Genomic DNA, 23,532 nt, shown 5'->3' on the forward strand with positions numbered 1-23,532 from the left:
ACACACATAATCATACATAATGGAAGATTTAAAGAGAACAGGAAAATATATAAAGATCATCATAAATATATATAAAAAAGAATCATGAAAAAACATAAAATAAATACGCCAATGAAATACCAGAATGGAGCGTTTGAACTGTTGCTGGTTCGGAAATGCAAAGTGTGAGAACTAGAGTGGCAACAGGGAGGAAAGGGGGAAATGAGAAAGAGAGACAGAGAGAGAGAGGGGGATAGTGTGTGCATGAGAGAGAGAGAGAATAAGAGAGAGTGTGTGTGTGTTGCACATGCTTGTGTAAGACAGACACAGCATTAGTTTCACTATGAGGGTGTGTGTGTGGGAGAGAGAGAGAGAGAGAGCAAGATGAAGTGTATGTATGCCTAATGAGGAGAGGAAGAGAGAGAGAGAGATGGAGGGAGACAGAGAGGAAACGTTTGTGTGCATGTGTGGGTGCGTGTATGTGAATGCGTGTGCGTGTGTATGTGTGGAGCAAGGATGAAGCAAAAATATTAAGAAATGACAATTTATTTAGAATAAATTCATTTGTTCATTGTCTCTCCCTCTTTTCTTTTCGTTCCCTATTATTATTATTATCATTATTATTATTATTATTATTATTATTATTATTATTATTAGATGTTGTTGTCTCTTCCATGCTTCTAGAAAAGACAGGAAACTGGCAGTGAGGGAGAGAAAAAAACAAAGTCAATGAAACTACGCTCTGAAATATCTACCACTGATTTTTTTGCAAGTCACCGCTTCACTAGATACAGAAAAGAAAATAAGTAAATAAATAATTATAAATAAATAAGTAAAAAAAAAAATCACTGACTTTATTTTCTTCAGATTTTTTTCTATCTCCTGCTGCTGATGTAACAGAGGAAAACCGTAGAAGCTGTTGGTTGAGTGGAAAACATTAAGTTTATCTTAGGGATATTTCATCCAACATTATTGATAACAGGAAATTTAATCTGCAGTCACGGATAGTCTAGCAGTTTCGAACACTATTTAACCTTCAATTTTTCATTCTGTGCCACTGTCAGATGAGATAACGAAGAGTAAAAGACACCAGGACATCTGGTTTAGCAGATTCCACTAATACTGTGTTAGTTTTGTGTTTTGTTTTGTGTTTTTATCTGCATTTAATAGTGCACATGTAATAAATAACCAGATCCCCAGGATCGTTGAGTCTGACCAAAACCAAGAACTTTACCTTTGGAATTCTCATTTAACAGAACCCATGAAAGCCCCAGGAGATTTTAGTTTAGCTGATGCAGACAACCTTGTCTTTGGAATTTTCACCTAACACTCCTAAAGTGGCAGAAGGTAAAAATCACAGGGAAAACAAGTTTAACCAATTCCACAAACCTAGTCTCAGACATTTCATCTATGACAACTGATATGAACAGAAAATAAAAACTGAAAAAAAAACAACTGGTTTAGTTTTTACCGGATTTGACAAAATTCTTTCTTTGGAATTTTTACTCTTGCCTCTGATGTGAGTTAATTAAAAAGGTGAGTACAGCTTGAACAGTTAATGTTAAATTTCTCATAAAGAACTTCTTTCTTTCTTTTTTTTTCTTCTTTTTTGGGGGGGCTTATTATTGATATGGCAGTAGTAAAAACAGTCACAACTTCTGCCTATTCCATTTTTGATTCTAACATCTCTGGGGTTGCTTTTGCTTCAGGTTTTAAAAGCAGGAGTTCTCAACCATTTTTTTTTTTTTTATCAAAGGACCCCTTTGATTACTATTTCATTCTGGTAGACCTCACCCCCGCCCATAATTATTTGATATTTAAAAACTAGTTTCATTGATACTTCTTTCAAAATTCCTATTTTGTTTTCAACACTAATGTGTTGGGTTGGTTGAACAATAACACACACTGGAAAAAGAAACCACGCTGTTTCTTACAATACATATAAATACAGTCTAAAGCAACATTTTTTTTAGGGACCCCTTGAAATACTGTTATGGATCCCCAATTTTCTATTTTGTTAGATCCTCAAAAGTCTTATATGGCCCCTCAGAAGTAATATTCTGACCCCAGTTAATAACTGCTGTTTTTAAGTGATCCAAATTAAAAATTCCATCAAAACTTTATCATAATTTATGCTCCAAACACTAGATTAATGATGACAAAGTTATTTTACAAAATTCTTCATTATTTTCAAAATTAATTGAAACAAATATGGTAACCAAAGTGTTAAAGTGATCTAAATTAAAACCTTCTTTGAAGAAAGCTGCATATTGATTTATGTTCTAAACACCTTTTGTGTCCAGATTATTCTGTCAAATGTAATGCTTATTTATTCAGCTTTGAGTTTGTTATACATGATCTCACAACTTTAAAATTTCAATGATGTGATAATATTTTTTAGAATGGCATCATAGAATAGGTGTAAGAGGTTGGATCTGGCTTGCTTGAACATAAAATAGGTAGAATATTTCAGCTGGATGCAGCCATTTAAATTGCTAAATGGTTAATAATGACAAAGTCAATTTTTTAAAGTTCTTCATTATTCGTAAAATTACAAAATGGTTAACTATTTGGTAAGAAGTTTGCTTCCCAACTACATGGTTCTGGGTTCAGTCCCACTGTGTGACACCTTGGGCAAGTGTCTTCTACTATAGCCTCGGGCCAACCAAAGCCTTGTGAGTGGACTTGGCAAGCGGAAACTGAAAAAAAGCTCTTCATATATATGTATAAATATGTGTGTACCTCTGTGTGTGAATGTGCATCTGTTCGTGTGTGTGTGTGTATATGTATAAATATATATGTATATATATATATATATATATATATATATATATATATATATATATATATATATATATATATATATATATATATATATATATATATATATATATATATGTATACATATATATATATATATATATATATATATATATATATATATATATATATATATATATATATATGATTCCTTTCAATTTTTTATATTGTGTATGTATGCATACATATATATATATATATATGGGAGAATGTACGAAAAAACGAGAGAGCGAGAGAGAGAGAGAGGCATTTATGTAGATAAACAAATTAGACTCATCAAATATATTAAATACATAAAAAAACAAAACCTGTATATATGTTTACATGCAAAATGCGAGAAAGCGGAAGGTGGAAACTTTCAGATCATGAATTTTGATGTATAAATATATATTTATATTAGTAGGTCCAACTTACACAGAGAATAAATGACAGAGAAAATTGTGTGTGTGTCATTATTCAGTTTATTTCAAGATTTCTTACCAATAGAGAAAGAACTGGTTTCTAACCTAGCTCCACTGCTCCTTCATTGGAATTTCAACATCAACAACAGGGTAGTTTTGTTTGTACAAATGCTTGTGATTATTCAGTTTATTTCAGGATTTCTTGCCAATAGAGAAAGAACCGGTTATGTATGTATGTATGTATGTATGTATGTATGTATGTATGTATGTATGTATGTATGGGGTAAGCAGATGAAAGATATAAACAAAAACAACAACAGTCAAAAGCACATACACAATGAGTATATTAGATTGGCACTCGAAGAAAGTTCCAGATCGAAAAAGAAAGTAATGTGACACTGGAAGCATGGTTCTTTGTCAGAAAAAGGTAAAAAGGAAAAAGTACAGAGAGAAGGAAAAGGAATGGTCCAAAGAAAGCAGCATGTGTGTCAATTGTGCTGAGTCCAAAGTTTTGCAGTATTTTGGTAACTTGTTTGCTTGGTTCATCAAGTTCCAATAAAAGCAGCCGTGCATTCAAAGAAGAGACCTTTCTGCCAGTTCTCTGATCCCAAACTGCTACTCGTTCTTGTCCTTCAAGTCAAAGAATTTCTTTACTGAAGCTTCCACCTTCTCTTGGTCGATGTAGAAAGTAAACCATGGATTTGAACAAGTAATTATCGAAGGGAGCTAAGTCTGAACCGTAAGCCGAGTGTGCCTTCAGTTTGATCTCCTCAAGTTCCCGGTGTTTATTCAGGGCCGTTCAAATGGTATGAGGTCTTGTGTTGTCTCACTGCAGAAGGAAAAAATATATATATATAGATAACTGACCCAGAACTACCAAGCCAGTTATAAAAATGATAAAAAATGGAGAAGACCCCCAAAACGAACCTATACTACAATGATGAGATTGAAACCAGACCACCTAATTTCTGGTTGTAAAGTTTTAGCACCTATAGAGTATAAATCAAGGCATGACAGAGTTGGACAATATTTATACTGGTTAATATGTCAGCATTATAATATCAGAACTGCTGACAAATGGTACAAGCACCACCCTGAGGCTGTAACTGAGGGAGAAAATGTAACGATTTTTAGGGACTTTCCAGTACATACAGACCGGGCCATTAAAGCTAATAAACCGGATATTGTTGTGAAAGACCAAAACAATGAAGTCTGTTTAGTGATTGACATGAACGTACTCTGTGGCCATGATATCTCGACAAAAGAATTTGGTAAACTCAGAAAATATAAAAATTTGATGATTGAAATTGAAAAGACGTGGCATCTTAAGGCAGTTACAATACCAATGATTGTTGGAGCACTTGGATTGATCAAAAAAGGGAACTGGAAATTATTTGGGAATGATCCCTGGCTTACAGTTCCTACAAGAAGTGCAAATGATTGTCTTAAATGCTACGTCATTCATATTGAGAAGAGCATTGTCGATGTGAGACTGATTATAACTCATGTATTTTAATATTTTTCTTTTTTTTTACATAACTTTATTTGATGTTCAAAACGAACGATCTGATGTGTTTAGTTTAATGGCCAATCAATGTATACATGGCGTGTCTTTGCCCTAGGAGTCGGGAAGGCAGTCAGCAAGAAATGGAAACACAACCGAAAGAAAAACACATATTTATGATGAAAATGGTGATGGTGATGGTGATGGTGATGGTGATGGTGATGGTGATGGTGATGGGGGGCAGCAGAAGTAGTAGTAGTAGTAGGAGGAGGAGGAGGAGGAGGAGGAAGAAGAAAAGGAATAAAAAATAAGAACAAAAAAATCCACATGACATGGAAAATTGTGGGAAAATTGCTTTTAACTATGTTATCTTACATAATCTCTTTTTTCTTTTTTTTTTTGTCAGTCAACAGCGTGGCGTTTGCAGGACAATTGGCTGCAGTTTCTTGTTAGTCTGATGACCTAATAAAAGCTCTCTCTTCATTTCTTCTTCCTAATATTGTTTTTGTTGTTGCTGTTGTTGCTTCTGTGAATATATTTTAAATGATTTCAGAAATTTATTGCCATTTATTTCAGATTATTCCTGGATAACGATGTCCCTCTCATGGCTGATACTGGTGCTTACTGTCTGCAATATACTCTACATTGGTAAGATGCATTTTATACAATAATAATGATAATAATAACAACGATAATAATAATAATAATAATAATAATAATAATAATAATAATAATAATAATAATATTTAAAACAAACACATAATTTTCTTATGGTTTCTTATATAGAAGTGGCTGTGTGGTAAGTAGCTTGCTTACCAACCACATGGTACCGGGTTCAGTCCCACTGCGTGGCATCTTGGGCAAGTGTCTTCTACTATAGCCTCGGGCCGACCAAAGCCTTGTGAGTGAATTTGGTAGATGGAAACTGAAAGAAGCCCGTCGTATATATGTATATGTATATATATATATGTGTCTGTGTTTGTCCCCCCAACATCGCTTGACAACCGATGCTGGTGTGTTTATGTCCCCGTAACTTAGCGGTTCGGCAAAAGAGACCAATAGAATAAGTACTAGGCTTCCAAAGAATAAGTCCTGGGGTCGATTTGCTCGACTAAAGGCGGTGCTCCAGCATGGCCACAGTCAAAAGACTGAAACAAGTAAAATAGTAAAATAGTAAAATAGTAAATATATGTGGTTCAAATGTACAAAAAAAAACAAAAGACAAGGCAGATGAGAGAAGAACAAACAAGATGTATTAGTTTGATGCTTGGGGAAAATGGAGAAGTCCTTGATGTTTTGAGCTTACACTGTTCGAGAGAAAGGAGTGAGGAAAGAAAATGGAGAGAGAGGAAAAAATGTGTCTGGATTAACAGTTTGACATGTCGAAAGAAATGTCAAAAACTTAATGTGTATGGGTGAGTGTGTGTGTGGATGAGTGCATGTGTGTATATTATATACATGTGTGTATGTATGTATGTATGTATATCCTACATCTCTGCCTTCATTGTTGGTGTTACAGATGCCATTGTCTACAGTCCGTTTCCAATCTTCAACAATGTCAGCGTCACATGGATACAGAAAAATGCCGAAGGTCGGACCCATTTGCTGTTTTTCCATGGAGAGCCAAGTTCTTGGATTAAAAATAACACAGGGCCAGTAAGTTGTCACAGGATCATTCCTAGTTCTTTCCACCTGACACCAACACCCACCACCACCTACAACAACCTTTCTTTATTTTTAGATTTATTCATGTCTTCCCTATGTTGCTTGCCCCCGAGTTCTCTTTCTCTCTATCTATCTATCCATCTATCCACACTTACACATGCATACACACTCACACACACACACACACACACACACACACACAGGCACAGGCATGGCTGTGTGGTAAGTAGCTGGCTTACCAACCACATGGTTCTAAGTTCAGTCCCATTGCGTGGCACTTTGGTCGAGTGTCTTCTACTATAGCTTTGGGCCGACCAAAGCCTTGTGAGTGGATTTGGTAGATGGAAACTGAAAAGAAGCCCGTCGTATATATATATATATATAAATATATATACATATATATATTTGTGTGTGTGTGTGTGTGTGTGTGTGTGTTTGTTCCCACACCATCACTTGACAACCGATGTTGGTGTGTTTACGTCTCCATAACTTAACACTTTGGCAAAAGCAACCAATAGAATAAGTACTAGGCTTACAAAGAATAAGTCCTGGGGTCGATTTGCTCAACTAAAAGGTGGTGCTCCAGCATGGCCACAGTCAAATGACTGAAACAAGTAAAAGTTAACTGCATGATAATAAAGTAACCCATTTATACATTATTTACATTATTTATGCCATATGCCTGTGGGCATATGGCGTAGTGGTTAAGAGTGCGGGCTACTAACCCCAAGATTCCGAGTTCAATTCCAGGCAGTGACCTGAATAATAATAATAATAACATCAAAAACTACCTTAGGAATGAGAACCCAGGTTCAAAATTTCCCCCAAGACATCTGATGAAGGCTGGAGGGTATATCAGCCGAAACTTTGTGTTAACAACAAACAAGATGAGGACAAATATCCATCAAATGTAAATAATGTACATAATTCCTTAAATATAGAACTGTAACTAATTTATATGTATTTATTAACAGCAAAGTCACCTATCTAAAGATATAGTTCATTTGGCCTGTGATTTTAACGAGAAAATCTTAATTGGAGCCGACAGTGAACGACGACAGATTTGGGTGAGTAGTGACCCCTGCTTTCTTACATGTTGTTTTTTATTTTTTTGTTATTCTCCTCTAGTGTTGCTGAGGACATGGGAACCTCTCTAATGTGGGCACCATGACAAACTGTGCACCAGTGACGATTGCACATTAGTACAAACTGTAAAGTGGTTGCTGTTTGGAAGTACATCCAGCCATGGAAGCCATGTTGAATTTGTAAAGAAATGCATGGGTGAGATGTGATCCTTTGCTGAACAATAAGGTATTTGACGGTTTGTCCAAACCTGCAGCAGCATGAAAGGTGGACATGCAATGAGGATAAGCATTGATGAACAATAAGGATGATGATGATGATTGTCATCATCATGATGCAATGGTGGTGGTAATAATGAGGAGGAAGAGGAGGATAGGAAGGGGAGGAGAGGAAGAGGAGGAGAGGATGGGGAGGAGAGGAAGGGGAGGGGAGGAAGGGGAGGGGAGGAAGAGGAGGAGAGGAAGAAGAGGAGAGGAAGAAGAGGAGAGGAAGAAGAGGAGAGGAAGAAGAGGAGAGGAAGAAGAGGAGAGGAAGGGGAGGAGAGGAAGAGGAGGAGAGGAAGAAGAGGAGAGGAAGAGGAGGAGAGGAAGAGGAGGAGAGGAAGAGGAGGAGAGGAAGGGAGAAGTAGGGGAGAAAGAAGAAGAAGAAGAAGGTAGGAGGATAACGACAACAATAATGATAATGGGAATGATGAGGATGACAAGGAGGATAATGATGGCAAAGGTGATGCTGAGGAGGAGGAGGAGGAGGAGGGAGAGGATGATGTTAAAGATGACAGTGATGATGGTGATGATGATAATGATGACGATCGTGATCCTGATGAATGATAATCAGGATGAGGATGATGATGATGATGATGATGATGATGATGTAGATATACTTAATGCTGTTGTTAATTAAAATGGTTAGGACTGTATCCATCCAATGTTTCCTTGGAAGCCCTTGATGCCATTTGTTACCATCATTGCTGTTGTTGTTGATGTTGTTGTTGATGTTGTTGTTGCTTATGGATACTTTTTACTTAATTTTTAAATTCTATTTTGCTTTATTTACATTTTTTTTTTTCCCTTTAAATCAGGGAATTAAATTTATCAACGAGAAGGGACACTTATACAACATTTTCACTGGGACTTCAGCTGCTGTTCGAGGTAACATCGCTTGATTATTATCGATTATCTTTTTACCCTTCATTTGTTTCAGCCATTGGAGTGTGCCCATGCTGGGGCACCCCCTTGACAGGTTTTAGTTATACAAATCAATCATGGTAATGTAAACAAACCAACACTGGTTGTCAAGGAGTGGGGGGTGGCAAGCAAAGACACAAAGAGACACATGTAGTTGCCTATAGGTGACAGGCTTCCACACAGTTTCTATCTACAAAATTCATTCACGAGACATTGGTCAACCCAGAGCTGTAGAAGACACTTGCCCAAGGTGCCATGAGGTGGGACTGAACCCAGAACCATGCGGGTGCAAAGCAAAATTCTTTAACCACACAACCACACCTATGTCTATATGTATTTTTCAGAAAGTTACAAGGAATGGGGCACCAAAGTGCAGTTATGCCATATATTTTGATGGTAGGATTAATTTTAGTTCACTTTAAGATCATAAGTTTGTATCATAGAAATTAGGGGCCTATTGGTAGTTGTTAGTATCAAAAGGGTTAACCTTTTGTAACCATATTTCTATTACTTCATTTCAATAAATTTTGAAAATAATGAATTTAGAAAAATTATTTTACTGTTACTAAGCTGCAGTTTAGAACATAGATTAACATGAAATTTTACTTATTAATAAGAAATTTTTGTAATAGGACCGAGGGCTGTGTCAGAGATGAGTTGGTATAAAAAGAGTTGTTACATCCTTCTCCAAACAAATGCGAAAGTAAAAATCCCTCAGAAGCCATAAAGTAGTTATTTATGTTTCCTCGTGACATTAAGGTCAGCAGAAGCTTAGTTCCTGAAGCATTGATCCCAAACAAATGTGATTCCTGATTTCCTGGAAGCTCTAAGATCCGATTTAGTCCACATTGATAGGATTTTCAGCTTGATAAACATCAGTTCCAAATTGCCGGTGATAAAATTTATTTTATAGTAGGATTTTGTGAAGTTTGTTGTTGTTGTTGTTGTTGTACTTTGTTTTGTCTTTTTTTAGTTAATCTAATATTTTGTTTACTTTTTTTATTATTTTCTTTTATTGATTCTATGTAAGGTAGTTTGGTACTTATCTGCTTCCATGCCATTATTCTTTTACCAGAGATCAAACACACACACACACACACACAGACATACAAATACAAGTATAGATACTCATATATAGTAACATACACGCACAAACACAGAAATGCGTGTGTGTGTGTGTGTGTGTGTGTGTCCGTGTGTATCATGAACCTCATCATCATCATCATCATCATCATTATTATTTAACGTCCGTCTTCCATGCTGGCATGGGTTGACAGGAGCTGGCAAGCCAGAGAACTGTGCCACACATACATATACACAACACAATTTAAATACATAAACATACACATATATACATAGAAACATATAAAAAAGCACACAATTATATGCACACACACTCACACACACACACTCATAGATGTATAGAGACATGCATGCTCCAATGAAGGAAATTATATTTTAGCCAGCTTAATTTCAATAAGAAATTCCAGCATGCTTTGCCGATTCTATCAGGACACCATTCTTGAAAAATGTATGTTTCTTTCACATGAAAGGAATTAAAAATTACCATTTCTAAAAGATGAGTCTTGATGGAATTAATCCATTTTTGTAAATATGGATACTGGAAATTTAAAATGGAATAGAATTAATAGAAATTCTAAGATGTTTAAAGTGAGGATATTTTGAAATTCCCACAAGGTGGCAGTCTTGTGAAATATCAAATTTGTAAAAAAAAATTTATGAAAGAAGTCAAATATTGTTAATTCTATAAAATAGATTTTGATTAAATTAAAGCACTCCAACTAAATTTTTAGATAATAGAATTTAAGACTTGATAAGCAATTTGAAGAATTCTCAAGATGTTTGAAGAATGTTCAAATTATCCAATACTCAAAGACCTGCTGCCAATGAAAATTCCCAAACGTTATTATGTCAAAGAAATTAAAAAGTATCAATTATGAATTAACTACGAATATTTTATATTAAACCATAATCGTAATTAATTGGTTTAACCCTTTTGATACAAATCCACCCTCTGGTTCCGTGGTACAAGCTTCCAGTTTTAAAGGAATCTAAATTAAAACCTTTTTCCATTCAAACTTCATGTTAATTTATGTTAATTTATGTTCCAAACACCAGTTTAATAACTACAATCTTATTTTACAAAATTCTTCATTAATTTTGAATATTAACTTAAACAAAGGCAGTGTAATTGATCAGAAATATGGTAACAAAAGGGTTAGAGTGATCTTAATTAAAGCCTTCCATCTAAATTCTATGTTAATTTATGTCTCAAACACTAGATTAACCCTTTTGTTACCATATTTCTATTGAGATGCTCTGTGTTTCTTTCAGTTACTTTAAATATAACAAAGAATTCAGTAAAATAATTTAGTTATCATTAAGCTAGTGTTAGGAAAATAAATTGTGACTAAGGTTTGGTAGTAAATTTTAATTCAAAACTTTTGGAAGCAAGGCATTTGTACTACAGAGCTAGAGCCGGTTTCAGCTAGGTTGGTATCAAAAGGGTTAATAATGACAAAGTTATTTTACTAATTATTTTATTACATTCTTCATTATTTTCAGAATTGATTGCAACAAAGAAGGTGTATATCAATAGAAAAATGGTAACAAATGGGTTTGAGTGATCTAAAATAAAAGCCTCCATCAAAATTCCATCTTAATTTATATTCCAAACATCAGCTTAATAATGACAAAATCATTTTACTAAATTTTTTAGTATTTTCAAAATTAATTTAAACAAAGGGAGTGTAATTAAACCAAAATATGGTAACAAAATGGTTAAGATGGGCTTCTACTAAAATTCTATTTTCATTGATGTTTCTAGATCCACTTTAATAATGACATTATTATTTTGGTAAATTCTTCATTATTTTAAAACTTAATTGCAACAAAGAAACTGTATTTGGCAGAAATAGTATGACAAAACAGTTGATAAGGGTTCATGTTGTGTGGAAGTAGAACACCCCTATTGGTTGGCTCCTAATGGACTGTGCCACAATATAAATAGATATACGCAGAGAGACTTGGGAGCAGAGTAAAGCCAAGAGTTTCATATTGTCGAGGGTTCTTACCAGTATCCTGAGCAGAACGATTTGCAAGGACATTAGTATTATCTTGTTATATCATACATTATTTACATTATTTACATTTGACGGATATTTGTCCTCATCTTGTTTGTTGTTAACACAATGTTTCGGCTGATATATCCTCCAGCCTTCATCAGGTGTCTTGGGGAAATTTCGAACCTGGGTTCTCATTCCTAAAGTATTTTTTGATGTTATCATCATCATCATTATTATTATTATTATTATTATTATTATTATTATTATTATTATGCACACAGGCACATGGCATAGTGGTTAAGAGCGTGAGCTACTAACCCCAAGATTCTGAGTTCAATTCCAGGCAGTGACCTGAATAATAATAATAATAATAATAATAATAATAATAATAATAATAATAACATCGTAAAATACCTTAGGAATGAGCACCCAAGTTCGAAATTTCCCCAAGACACCTGATGAAGGCTGGAGGGTGTATCAGTTGAAATGTTGTGTTAACAACAAACAAGATGAGGACAAATATCCATCAAATGTAAATAATGTAAATAATGTACATAATTCCTCATCTCTTAAATATAGAATTGTTATATCGTACGTCAAATGTGCGATACAACAGTTCATAAGCACCAAACTATGAGAGGATACTTTGCTCTTTCAGACATTTGTAGAATCACCAATTTTGCTAGTGCTAAGTGACCAACAAATAATTAAGTGTAGACCAAGTGTTAATGAAAGAATCAATTAGTCGTATAAACACAACCATGGTTATGTGGTTAAGAAGTTCATCTTGCAAACTTCATGATTCTAATGTTGGTAGTTTTTGTTGCAGGAATTGCTGTGGACTGGGTCACCAATTTGATTTACTGGACAGATGCATTATACCAGGACATCATGGTTGCCTCCTTCGAGACATTCCACTCTCGTGTACACGTCCTAATTGATTTGACTCTTGATGCGACACCAGCAGGGATAGCTATACACCCAGCAGAAGGGTAGGTACATTAAAATCTCAACCTACCCTACTCGCGCATACATATATATATATATATATATATATTTATATATATATACGTTTATATATCCGTTTTGCAAGATTCTTGATGTGAAATCGTGTGCTGAAACAGATATTGTTGTATTTGGGGATGGTCATTAATGTAATGTAAAATAATGGACAATAAATGGTCAATGGTCAGAAGGAGATATTTCTTTGTGAAGTCCAGAGTCGATTCCGTTATATTCTTCAATTTGACATAGCATTACACTTCAGTTTTCTTCCTTTTCCTCCTCTGCTGTAGGTTCCTCTTTTGGTCAGATATTGGTAAACGTCCGAAACTGGAACGAAGTACCTTGAGTGGACAATACAAGTCAACCTTAATCTCTCATGGACTCCATACACCTGTTGCTTTAGCTGTGGACCATTTTGAAAATCGGTAAGATTTCAAAGAATCTACTTTTTTTTGTTCTTGTATTAGTTTCAGCAATTAGACTGTAGCCAGAAGAATGGGGTACTGTCTTGTAGAAGTTTCCTTTCCAATTTCACAGATTCGGATTTTGGTTTAGTTTCAGTTTCGGTTTGATCTCCATGTGTTGATTCTTGGACAAGTGTCTTGTAGTATGGTCTTGGACTGGCCAATACCTTGTGAATAAATTTGATCGACTGAAACTGTGGAAATCAGTGATGATGATGATGATCATCATCATGGTGTGCATACAAGTGTATATATATACATGTGTATATATATATATACATGTGTATATATATATATGTGTGTATATATGTGTGTAAATGTGTGTTGGTAAGAAGTTTGCTTCTCAACCACATTCTATTATTCTGTAAAATAATGTTTAATTAGTTTAAATGTATAAAAATGCATAAAAATAATTTTTTATTCCATTAGACATTCCAAAATACTATTAAATTTCATTCAATTTAAAAAGGTAAAATCGGACAGAACTTATGGGATGACCTGATATATACAGAGATAGAGTGAGGATAGGTAAAATGCTGCAGTTCTGGTTGATGTTATGGCTGCTTATGTTGTTGTGATAAAAAATCACCATCGTTAACAATAAATAAATAATGATATGGTTTGTGTCAAGGGCAGGATGTTACTAATAATCACTTGTCTATTGATCGGAAGACATGGGCTTGCCATCATCCTCTCCAACACCACCACCACCACAATCGTCCCAGCCACAATCATTAGCTATGATCACCATCATCACTACCACCAACACCACTACCACCACCTACACCACTACCACCACCTACACCACCACCACGACCAACAACAACAACACTACTCCACCACCTCCTCAAACTACCACCACCACCTCCCACCATCACCACTACCACCACCACCACCACCACCACCACCACCACTATACCACTGACGTCAAGTATGATAAATGACAAATCGTTTGTCTAATTACTCCTGGTGAAATGTTTACACCAGCCATTACCCCCCCACACACACGTAGACACACATACACACACACACACACACACACAACTTATCTGACAATCACATCAATAAGGGCTGCACTGGGAGTGTCTTATGCTGCCAGATCCTTATTGAGTCAACAGAACTAACTCCCAACTATAAATGCCTCACTGAGTATAGTAGTAGTAGTAGTAGTAGTAGTAGTAGTAGCAGTGGTGGTGGTGGTGGTGGTGGTGGTGGTAGTTACTCTTGCCATTGCTGTTACAGTAGTTGTTTTTATCGGTGATGTTTGTTCAGCCCCAGGTCAGTCAAGCATAGCCTAGGAGACCTATTCATGATCAAATCCACTACAGCCATCAATGACCATCTCTTTCTTGCTTCAGTATCAAATCCAGGCCAACACTAGGATCTTGTTAAACTGATTCACAAAATCTGCATTTTTTTTTTAAGGAAGTAAAAATCTGAAAATCTGCTATGATAATGTAGCTTTCCACTCTTATTGCTATGAAGGTATGATGTTGTGGAGAAAACAAAAATGGAGGAACAAGTTACAGAGGTTTAAAAATCGAAAAAGCTGTGTATTTTTAGTCAATAGCAAGACAGAAATTTTCTGCATTTAGCAGAGCAATGTCAACTTTAAGGTTGTACCCTGTGAAATTTATAGTTTTGCATCTGTGAAATGACCTGTTCAAAAGATCCCTGAATAAGGGTTGTTTAAAGATGTTGAATGAAACACTCACGTTTCCAGAAGTGAATTATCCAAACCCCAAAGAATTCCTCTCAACACATGGCTAGGATGCTCCCCCCCCCCATTATCATTATTATTATTATCATTTATGGTTTCTTTTCATTGTAACTTTATTTCAGCCGCCTTAGTACCGGGCATCCTCCGGAGGCCAAGAGTAGCAAGGGCACTTTTGTTTTGCTATGCATGATAAAACTATCACTACATTTATTCCATTTTAGATGGAGAGTGCTTTCTGTAACATATGGGCTGGACCCATCAAGGTTATCTTTTGTAGTTCACGGAGATTGGAGTTACCAGGGAGTTGCTTAATATACTCCTCAGCTCCTCTCTTTATCATTCCCAACCCACCAATCACTACTGGTATTATCGTAGTACTAAGCTTCCGCATTTTTGTGATTTCAATTTGCAGATCTTTATAGTGAAGAAGCTTTTTGTATTCCTTTCTTGAGACATTTTGATCTTGTGGGACAGACATATCTATTAACAGACAAGTTCCTCTGTTGTAGTCCTTGATCGCAATGTCTATTCGATTGGAGTCAATTTTTCTGTCTGTTTGTATTGGGAATTCCAAAGAATGGTGACGCCTTTGACATTTACTACATCCTCTGGATGGTGCCTGTGCCACTTATCATCGGATTTAATTTTGTAGTATTTACAAGCATTCTAGTGGATGAACTGCCCTAGTTTGTCATGTCTTATGAGGTACTCCTTTTCAGTGAGGACTGGGCAATTGTTATTATTATTATTATTATTATTATTATTAAGAACTGCTGAAACTTTCAGGGATGTTTATCCTTGTGACTGGCACGAACTGATTAGGTTTTGGGATCGATCAGGTACTGAACAAGGATTTTGGGTTATTTTTCTCTCATTTTTACTTAATTTTTGAGAGCGGTCGAGTTTATTTGTAGAATTCTCATTTGTGAGAGCAGTCGAGTTTATTTCAGATATTCTCATCTTAAAATCATCTCCGCCTAATCGTTGAGAGGACGTTGGTGTTACCTTGATGGAGGTTTGTGCTCTCTGAGTGATCTTGTTGTTGTTATTATTATCATTATTATTATTATTATTATTATTATTATCATTATCATCATTATTATTATTATTAAGGCATTGAGCTGGCAGACTCGTTAGCAAGCCAGGCAAAATGCTTAGTGGCATTTCATCCGTCTTTACGTTCTGAGTTCGAATTCCACTGAGGTCGACTTTGCCTTTCATCCTTTCAGGGTCGATAAAATAAGTACCAGTGAAACACTGGGGTCGATGTAATTGACTCATCCCACTCCCCCAAAATTGCTGCCCATGTGGCAAAATTTGAAACCATTATCTAAGGAGGAGATTTCTTGAAGATTTAGCTGTTATTTCTAGCAGGTCAAACAACCCTTGTTGTTTGCTCGTGTCATTTGATTGGTTGGTCTGTTGGTTGCTTGGCTGGTTAGCTGGTTGGCTGGTTGGTTGGTTGGTTGGTTGGCTGGCTGGCTTCCCCTAACTGCCATCATTTCTGTCATCATCCCCACCACCACCACCACCACCTGAACCATTCTTATTGTCTCCAACATAAATTTTAGATATTCTGATATTTCAGGTTATACATGCTGGACACAGGACTTCATCAACTCTTGTCTTGTGATCTTTCTGGGGACAATATTCAAATGCTTCATGAATTTGATTCGAAGAAGAAATTCTTCGGTTTGGACATCTACCGTGTGAGTTGACAGTTTTGTTTCTCAAAATCATCATCATCATCATCTTAACAACAACACCACATCATAACAACAACATCATAACAACAACATCATAACAACAACATCATAACCACAATGTCATAACTGATATTACGATCTGGGCTTATATTAGAAAATTACTATTTTTAAATCTCACAACGTGAGATATTCAGCAACAGTACTTTGTAGTAAAGATTGTTTGCCAACATAACATGGCAGTCCTAGTTTAGGACTAATGTTGCTGTAATCTAGCCCCAGGAGACATCATTTCCCGCTGGCTATACAACACGGTCTGTGTCCTTATATTTTCGAACAAGGGAATCTAGCACCCCAACTCCACTCAAAACAATTATTGTAGCCGAACATTTATTCTGTGCTGATGAAGGGAAATAACCCAGGAATCATGATACACAGATATTGTTTTGAGCTGAGTGGGGGTGCTAGATTCCCTTGTTCAAAAATATAAGGACACAGATCATATCGTATAACCAGCTGGAGATGTCTCCTGGGGCTTAATTACAGCAATATTCATCCTAAACCAGGACTGCCATGTTATGCTGGCAAACAATTTTTACTCCATGGTCTTATATTGTTTTATTTTATTTTATTTATTAATATCATTTTATTTTTTTCTCCTTCAAAGGATTTTGCATTTGTCAGTGAACAGAAAGATTTTTCTCTCTATGCTGTCTCCCTACTCTCTGGCAAGATTGTGTTTAACTCCACCCTAGAGAACCAGCCCCAAGGGGTCTTAACATGTGGACCCTGGAAACAAACTTCAAAGAGAAGTATAAATATTTTGTTTTCAAATGATTTCTTCATATCATCATCACCACAATCATTGTGAAGGCACATGGCTTAGTGATTAGGACATTTGACTCACAATCGTAAGGTCGTGAGTTCAATTCCTGGTGGGATGTTGTGTCCTTGAGCAAGACATTTTATTTCATCTTACTCCAGTCCACTCGACTGACAAAAATGAGTAGTATGATGAGTTTCCCCAAGAACTACATTAAGGGTACATGTGTCTGTGGAGTGCTCAGCCACTTGCACGTTTATCTCACAAGCAGGCTGTTCCATTGATTGGATTAACTGGAACCCTCATCGTCGTAAGTGACGGAGTACCAGTATATGTATATATATATATATATTTATATATATATATATTATTTCTCTGTCTTAAATATCTAATTTATTTAATCCTAAATATCCTACCTACTTATCTATCTTGTGTTATCTATCTTATTTTTCTATCTCTCTGTCAAGCTATCGAAATATCTGTCTCTGTAAACTATTTATTTATCTATCTTATCTGCATATCTTTTTCATTATCTGTCTATCTATTTACCATCTCTGCATTGCTTACTCTTATATCCATCTATCTATCTGCTTCTCTCTCTCTCTCTCTCTCCATGTATCCATGTATCTATATCTATCTATCTATCTATCTATCTATCTATCTATCTATCTATCTATCTATATCCATCTATCAATATCTATCTCTCTATCTATCTCTCTATCTTTCTATCTATCTATCTATCTATTTTATCATATCTCTCCCTACCTCTCTCACACCAGACTACTGTACCAGCCATGGCAAAAGCCTCTGTCCAGGTGAGGGTCTCTGTGTTTCCAAGAAGGGCTACAAACCAGAATGTACCTGTATTGGAATAGATTTACAGAAATCAAAGACCAGAAAACACTGTAAGTAGGGGCCATTTTATGTTTTATCAAATTCTATCATATTTGTGGACTATTATATAGAGACAGGACACTTTTTGTCATGTCATTTCTGTAGTTGTTTAGTTCCAGGTCAACAATTAAATGGACAAGGTGCCAGCAGGATTCTGTTCGCTAATAATAATAATAATAATAATTATAATAATAATAATAATAACATTGAAAAATACCTTAGGAATGAGAACCCAGGTTCAAAATTTCCCCAAGACACCTGATGAAGGCTGGAGGGTATATCAGCCGAAACGTTGTGTTAACAACAAACAATATGAGGACAAATTATTCGTCAAATGTAAATAATGTAAATAATGTTCCAATTTGTTTGCATATTACAGGTCAGCAATCTCCATCAATTCTGTTACTTGGGAAAAGAAGTGGCCTTCATTATGTGGAACAGAACTTTGCTGACGCAAAGGGCCTTACTTCCAAGTTACTCTTACAAGGACCCTATGATATTCAAGCGATTGCAGTTGATGCCAAACATGGGATTGTTTATTTTACTGATTCTAAAGAAAAGGTCAGAATCTCTCTTTGATGATTTTTCAGTGTCACTTGTAATGACAAATTCTGTCCAACCCTTACAAGCATGGAAAAGTGGATATTAAAAATTATGATGATGATGATGAAATGAAACAGAACCAGTGCATGTGTTTGTCATTGGCATAACGACCCTCCCAAGATACAACAAAATATGTTTCAACACACAATTTCACAAGAATCTCACAAAACCAAAAACAAAACTTGAATATAGAAATATGTGCTTGTTGTTAATTCATACTTTTTGCAAATGCTATTCTTATTTTCTAGGTTATTTACCGAACTTCGGTCTACCAACAGACAGAAGCGAAAGCAATCATTTTAGCTGTGAAAACCGTACAAGGTGAGTTAGATACCTTAAAAAGTTTAATTTTCTATCAGTGTCAGAGGATTTGGTATTGCATAAGCTGAAAGAAGCTTGGTATGTGTGTGTATGTGTGTGTATACATACATGTGTGGGTGTGTATATACATACATGTGTGGGTGTGTATACATACGTGTGTGGGTGTGTGTCTGTGTACAAGACATCTTACAAAAAAAAACAGAGAATTACACATCCTCAAAACCTGTTTATTATCATATTATCCACAATACATCTGTATTAAATTTCTGTCCGACACGTGTTTCTGTTGCATAGGCATCCTAATGTCTTTTGATGTAGCACTTATGTGCATACAGACGCCTAAGCAACAGAAACATGTGTTGGACAGAACTTTAACACGAATGTATTGAGACTGATACTGTGATAAAAAGGTTTTGTGGATGTATAATCTTCCATTGCGCTTTATGATGTCTTGAATTACATAATCTGTATAAAATTCAAAGAAGGAAACTCCAGATTTACTTGTTAAGTGAAGTATCATGAAATTGAAAATAGAAATAATATATTTCTAAATCTTTCAGAGAGATTTATGCAGTAGCAGCACGATAAAGTGATGGTTTGTTGCCAACTTAGTGTGACAGTCCCATGAAAGGGAAGAATGCTATTGTTATTTAGCCCTAGGAAACACCTTTTCCTGTTGGACATGACATTTTGAAAACATAAGGAGATGGGCAATGTGTCAAGTCCAACAGGAAACAGTGTTTCCGAGGGCTAAATAACAGTAGTATTCTTCCCTTTTATGGGACTGTCACATGGTGGTGGTGGTGGTGGTGGTGGTGGTGAGGATGGCAGTGAGGATGGTGGGAGTGGCAGTGGTAGTGATGGTGATGGTAGCAGTGGTTGTTGTACCATTTTGCATTCAGGCATTCGTTAACACTGTCTAATTAATTGTGTTACTGTTGTTATTGTTGGTTGCTGTCTCCCTCAAGGTTTAGCGTTTGACTGGATAACCAGGAATCTATATTGGACCGATTCTGGAATGGAATGCATCATGGTCGCCCGTTACAATGGTTTCAATATTGCACGCCTGATGCACCTCACTAACAGTTCCCTGAGAGCTATTGCAGTCCATCCTGCTAAAAGGTATGTATTCTAACGTATGGCACCTACTGAAATTTCAGACCTTGTACCTAAAGTAGAAAAGATTATCATTATTATTATTATTATTATTATTATTATTATTATTATTATTATTATTATTATTATTATTATTATCATTATTATTATTATTATTATTATTATTATTATTATTATTATTATTATTATTATTATTATTATTATTATTATTATTATTATTATTATTATTATTATTATTATCATTATTATTATTATTATTATTATTATTATTATTATTATTATTATTATTATTATTATTATTATTATTATCATTATTATTATTATTATTATTATTATTATTATTATTATTATTATTATTATTATTATTATTATTATTATTATTATTATTATTATTGTTATTATCATTATTATTATTATTATTATTATTATTATTATTATTATTATTATTATTATTATTATTATTATTATTATTATTATTATTATTATTAAGGCGGCAAGCTGGAAAACTCGTTAGCATGCTGGAGAAAATGTTTAGCAGTATTTCATATGTCTTTACGTTCCGAATTCAGATTCTGTCAAGGTCAACTTTGATCATCATCATCACCATCATCATCATCATCACCATCATCATCATCATCATCATCATCATCATCATCATCATCATCATCATCATCATCATCATTATTAGGTTAGTGGGTTGGCAAAATGGTTAGAGCATCATAAAAAAATGCCTTGAATTGTTTCTTTTGGCTCTAAACATTCTGAGTTCAAATCTCATTGAAGTCAACTTAGCTTTTCATCTTTATGAAGTGGGCTCAATAAATTAACATAAGATTATTATTATTATTATTGTTGTTGTTACATTTTGTTGTTAGTAATCATCATTTGTTCTTCCTTTCGTTAGATTTCTCTACTGGACTGATGTCAGTGCTGCTAATGCTGGTATTGAGCGAATCGGTCTGGATGGTGAAAGTGGTCGGAAAATAATAGCCAAAGATTCCTTTGCAGTAAGTCTGGCCATTGACTTCCAATTAAACAAGTAAGTCTCTTTAGATTGACTTCCAATTAAACAAGTAAGTCTCTTTAGAACCATATTAACATATTTCCTCTTTGTAGCTTTGTTACTTATCCCAGCAGGATCTTGGCACAGTCCTCAGACTGGCCAACTCCTGTCAAACCATCCAACCCATGCCAGCACGGAAGACAGATGTTAAATGATGACAATGATAATATGTAGATATGTGTGCAACATCTATATTCCTCCCCATGCCTGTCATCTCTTATGTCCCTGCCGTAAGGCTTTACTTCCACACACACCAGCTTATTTGATTCGTCCTTAGTCAAAAGACACCTGTTGTTATGTCCTCTTATTTGTATTTGTGTAACATTCTCCGGTTTTTTTCCGTCCTTGTTTTCGTATACATTCACTGCTTTTTTCCAAGGAATCTAATGCTCTTAGCTTAGTTTTTCCTTGGGACTGGCCAGATTGGAGCAATCTTGAGTATAACCAGCCGAAATTGCAAAGATAATCTGGAACTCGACTGAAGAAAGAAAATTCCAAATGACTCGTCCTTGTTTTCTTTGTATCGTCTGTCTGGATGTTTTGTTGTCCCTTTTTTGTATCACCTGACTGTCTGGATGTTTTACATTCTTGTCCCATTTTTTGTATTCCTTTATATATATATATAAATATATACACACTCACACACACACACACACATATATATATAAGGTTAGCTCAGTTAGAGGTTAGAATAACCAACTAAGGGATAGAAGTATCCATTACACAACCGGTGTATTACCCATGTTTAACCATGGGCATAAATGTGCGAGCATATTATGCTCATAAATTATAGATGAAGGCAAGGATAGACATGAGTTTATCAAGAATCAAAAGTCAATGAAAACAGAAAACGGATAAATATTGATGAACAACAAATTACTTACATCAATCGTTATTTATTAATTAGATGCAGTCTATTTGTATTGAATTAATAGATAATAATTAATGTAAGTCAATTGTTGTTCATCAATATTTCTCCATTTTCTGTTTTCCTTAACTTATGTGTGTATGTGTGTCTGTGTGTGTGCATGTGTATATATATATATATATATATATATATATATACATATATATATATATATATATATATATATGTATATTGGTCTTTTGTAATATTTAGCATCTTCTTCTTACAGTCTTTAATGTTCTTTTATTCTTCTAATCCTTTAAGACTGATTTGGTTGGATAACATGTATGGAATGGTTTTCATGAGTAACCTGAATGGAAGAGATAAACGCAAACTGTACCAACATGAGGCTTATGGATCTCGACTTCTGGCCATTACAGTTCTAAAGGTAAAAAAAAAACAAATACATATATGAATTTATGAGATGAAGTTCTCATTGGAGATATCATTATCATTATTATTATTATTATTATTATTATTATTATTATCATTAAGGTGGTAAGCTGGCAGAATCGTTAGCATGCCATACGATGTGCCAGGGCTTGGCCAAAATTCATTCTGTATGCTTTAGCTAAAACCTTAATTAAGCATGGATGATAGACATTAAAAGATGATGATGTTGATCATGATACACATACATATTGCTTAATTGCTATCAACATCTCTTGCTGAAATGGAACTGACAAAAGGTGTCAAAACCACAGTGAAGTTTAACTGGCATCTGATGAAGGGAATTTATGAATTCATGTCTGCATTCTGCTTTTTTAATTTTCCATTGTTCTGCATAAACTGTTTCACTTCTTACAACTCATATGTTGTTGAAACTGCATATTGTCATTCAAACCAAATAATTAATTAAAATTAATTGTTAATTATTGCAGAATTACGTTGTTTACTCTGATTGGTACCATGAAAACACTGGTCTCTATACTATCAATAAGCACACAGGACGATTGGTAGGGGTTCTCAAAGAACGTGACCCAAGTTTGGCTCTGGCTTTCCTTCATTCAAACAGTCAATTGAAAAGTACAAGTAAGAGGTCAACTATTTACCATTTTTACATTTTTTCTTTTTTTCTGTGAAGCCATGTTCCCAAGATGGTGCTGCCATAGTAGCAGAAAGTTGGTTTTCTTCCTGTGTTTCCTTTTATGCAGACTCCTTCCACTTAGATAACCTGGCACAAAGCTGACA

The 23,532-nt window shown here is 35.0% G+C and overlaps 1 protein-coding gene across 3 annotated transcripts in view; it reads left to right on the forward strand.

Moving 5' to 3' along the window:
- The first annotated feature begins 863 nt into the window (after nucleotides 1-863).
- The window catches only part of LOC106870046 (low-density lipoprotein receptor-related protein 5), a 37,113-nt gene continuing 14,444 nt past the window's right edge, over nucleotides 864-23,532 (forward strand). For 2 of the 3 annotated variants that reach the window (XM_089338498.1, XM_089338499.1), the window contains exons 1-16: nucleotides 864-1,515; nucleotides 5,281-5,352; nucleotides 6,224-6,360; nucleotides 7,344-7,436; nucleotides 8,531-8,600; nucleotides 12,552-12,714; nucleotides 13,018-13,152; nucleotides 16,500-16,620; nucleotides 17,282-17,426; nucleotides 18,217-18,342; nucleotides 18,711-18,892; nucleotides 19,183-19,255; nucleotides 20,224-20,377; nucleotides 21,276-21,410; nucleotides 22,606-22,729; nucleotides 23,223-23,373. In XM_089338498.1, the coding sequence (XP_089194624.1) occupies nucleotides 5,298-5,352; nucleotides 6,224-6,360; nucleotides 7,344-7,436; nucleotides 8,531-8,600; nucleotides 12,552-12,714; nucleotides 13,018-13,152; nucleotides 16,500-16,620; nucleotides 17,282-17,426; nucleotides 18,217-18,342; nucleotides 18,711-18,892; nucleotides 19,183-19,255; nucleotides 20,224-20,377; nucleotides 21,276-21,410; nucleotides 22,606-22,729; nucleotides 23,223-23,373 (1,864 nt within the window). In that variant the 5' untranslated portion in view covers nucleotides 864-1,515; nucleotides 5,281-5,297. Of the gene's footprint in view, nucleotides 1,516-5,280; nucleotides 5,353-6,223; nucleotides 6,361-7,343; nucleotides 7,437-8,530; nucleotides 8,601-11,222; nucleotides 11,264-12,551; nucleotides 12,715-13,017; nucleotides 13,153-16,499; nucleotides 16,621-17,281; nucleotides 17,427-18,216; nucleotides 18,343-18,710; nucleotides 18,893-19,182; nucleotides 19,256-20,223; nucleotides 20,378-21,275; nucleotides 21,411-22,605; nucleotides 22,730-23,222; nucleotides 23,374-23,532 lie in introns of those variants that run through there. The other variant, XM_089338500.1, reaches the window with a different exon arrangement.

This window comes from Octopus bimaculoides, chromosome 20 (assembly GCF_046866305.1).
Source record: "Octopus bimaculoides isolate indiv1 chromosome 20, ASM4686630v1, whole genome shotgun sequence".
Lineage (NCBI taxonomy): Eukaryota > Metazoa > Mollusca > Cephalopoda > Octopoda > Octopodidae > Octopus > Octopus bimaculoides.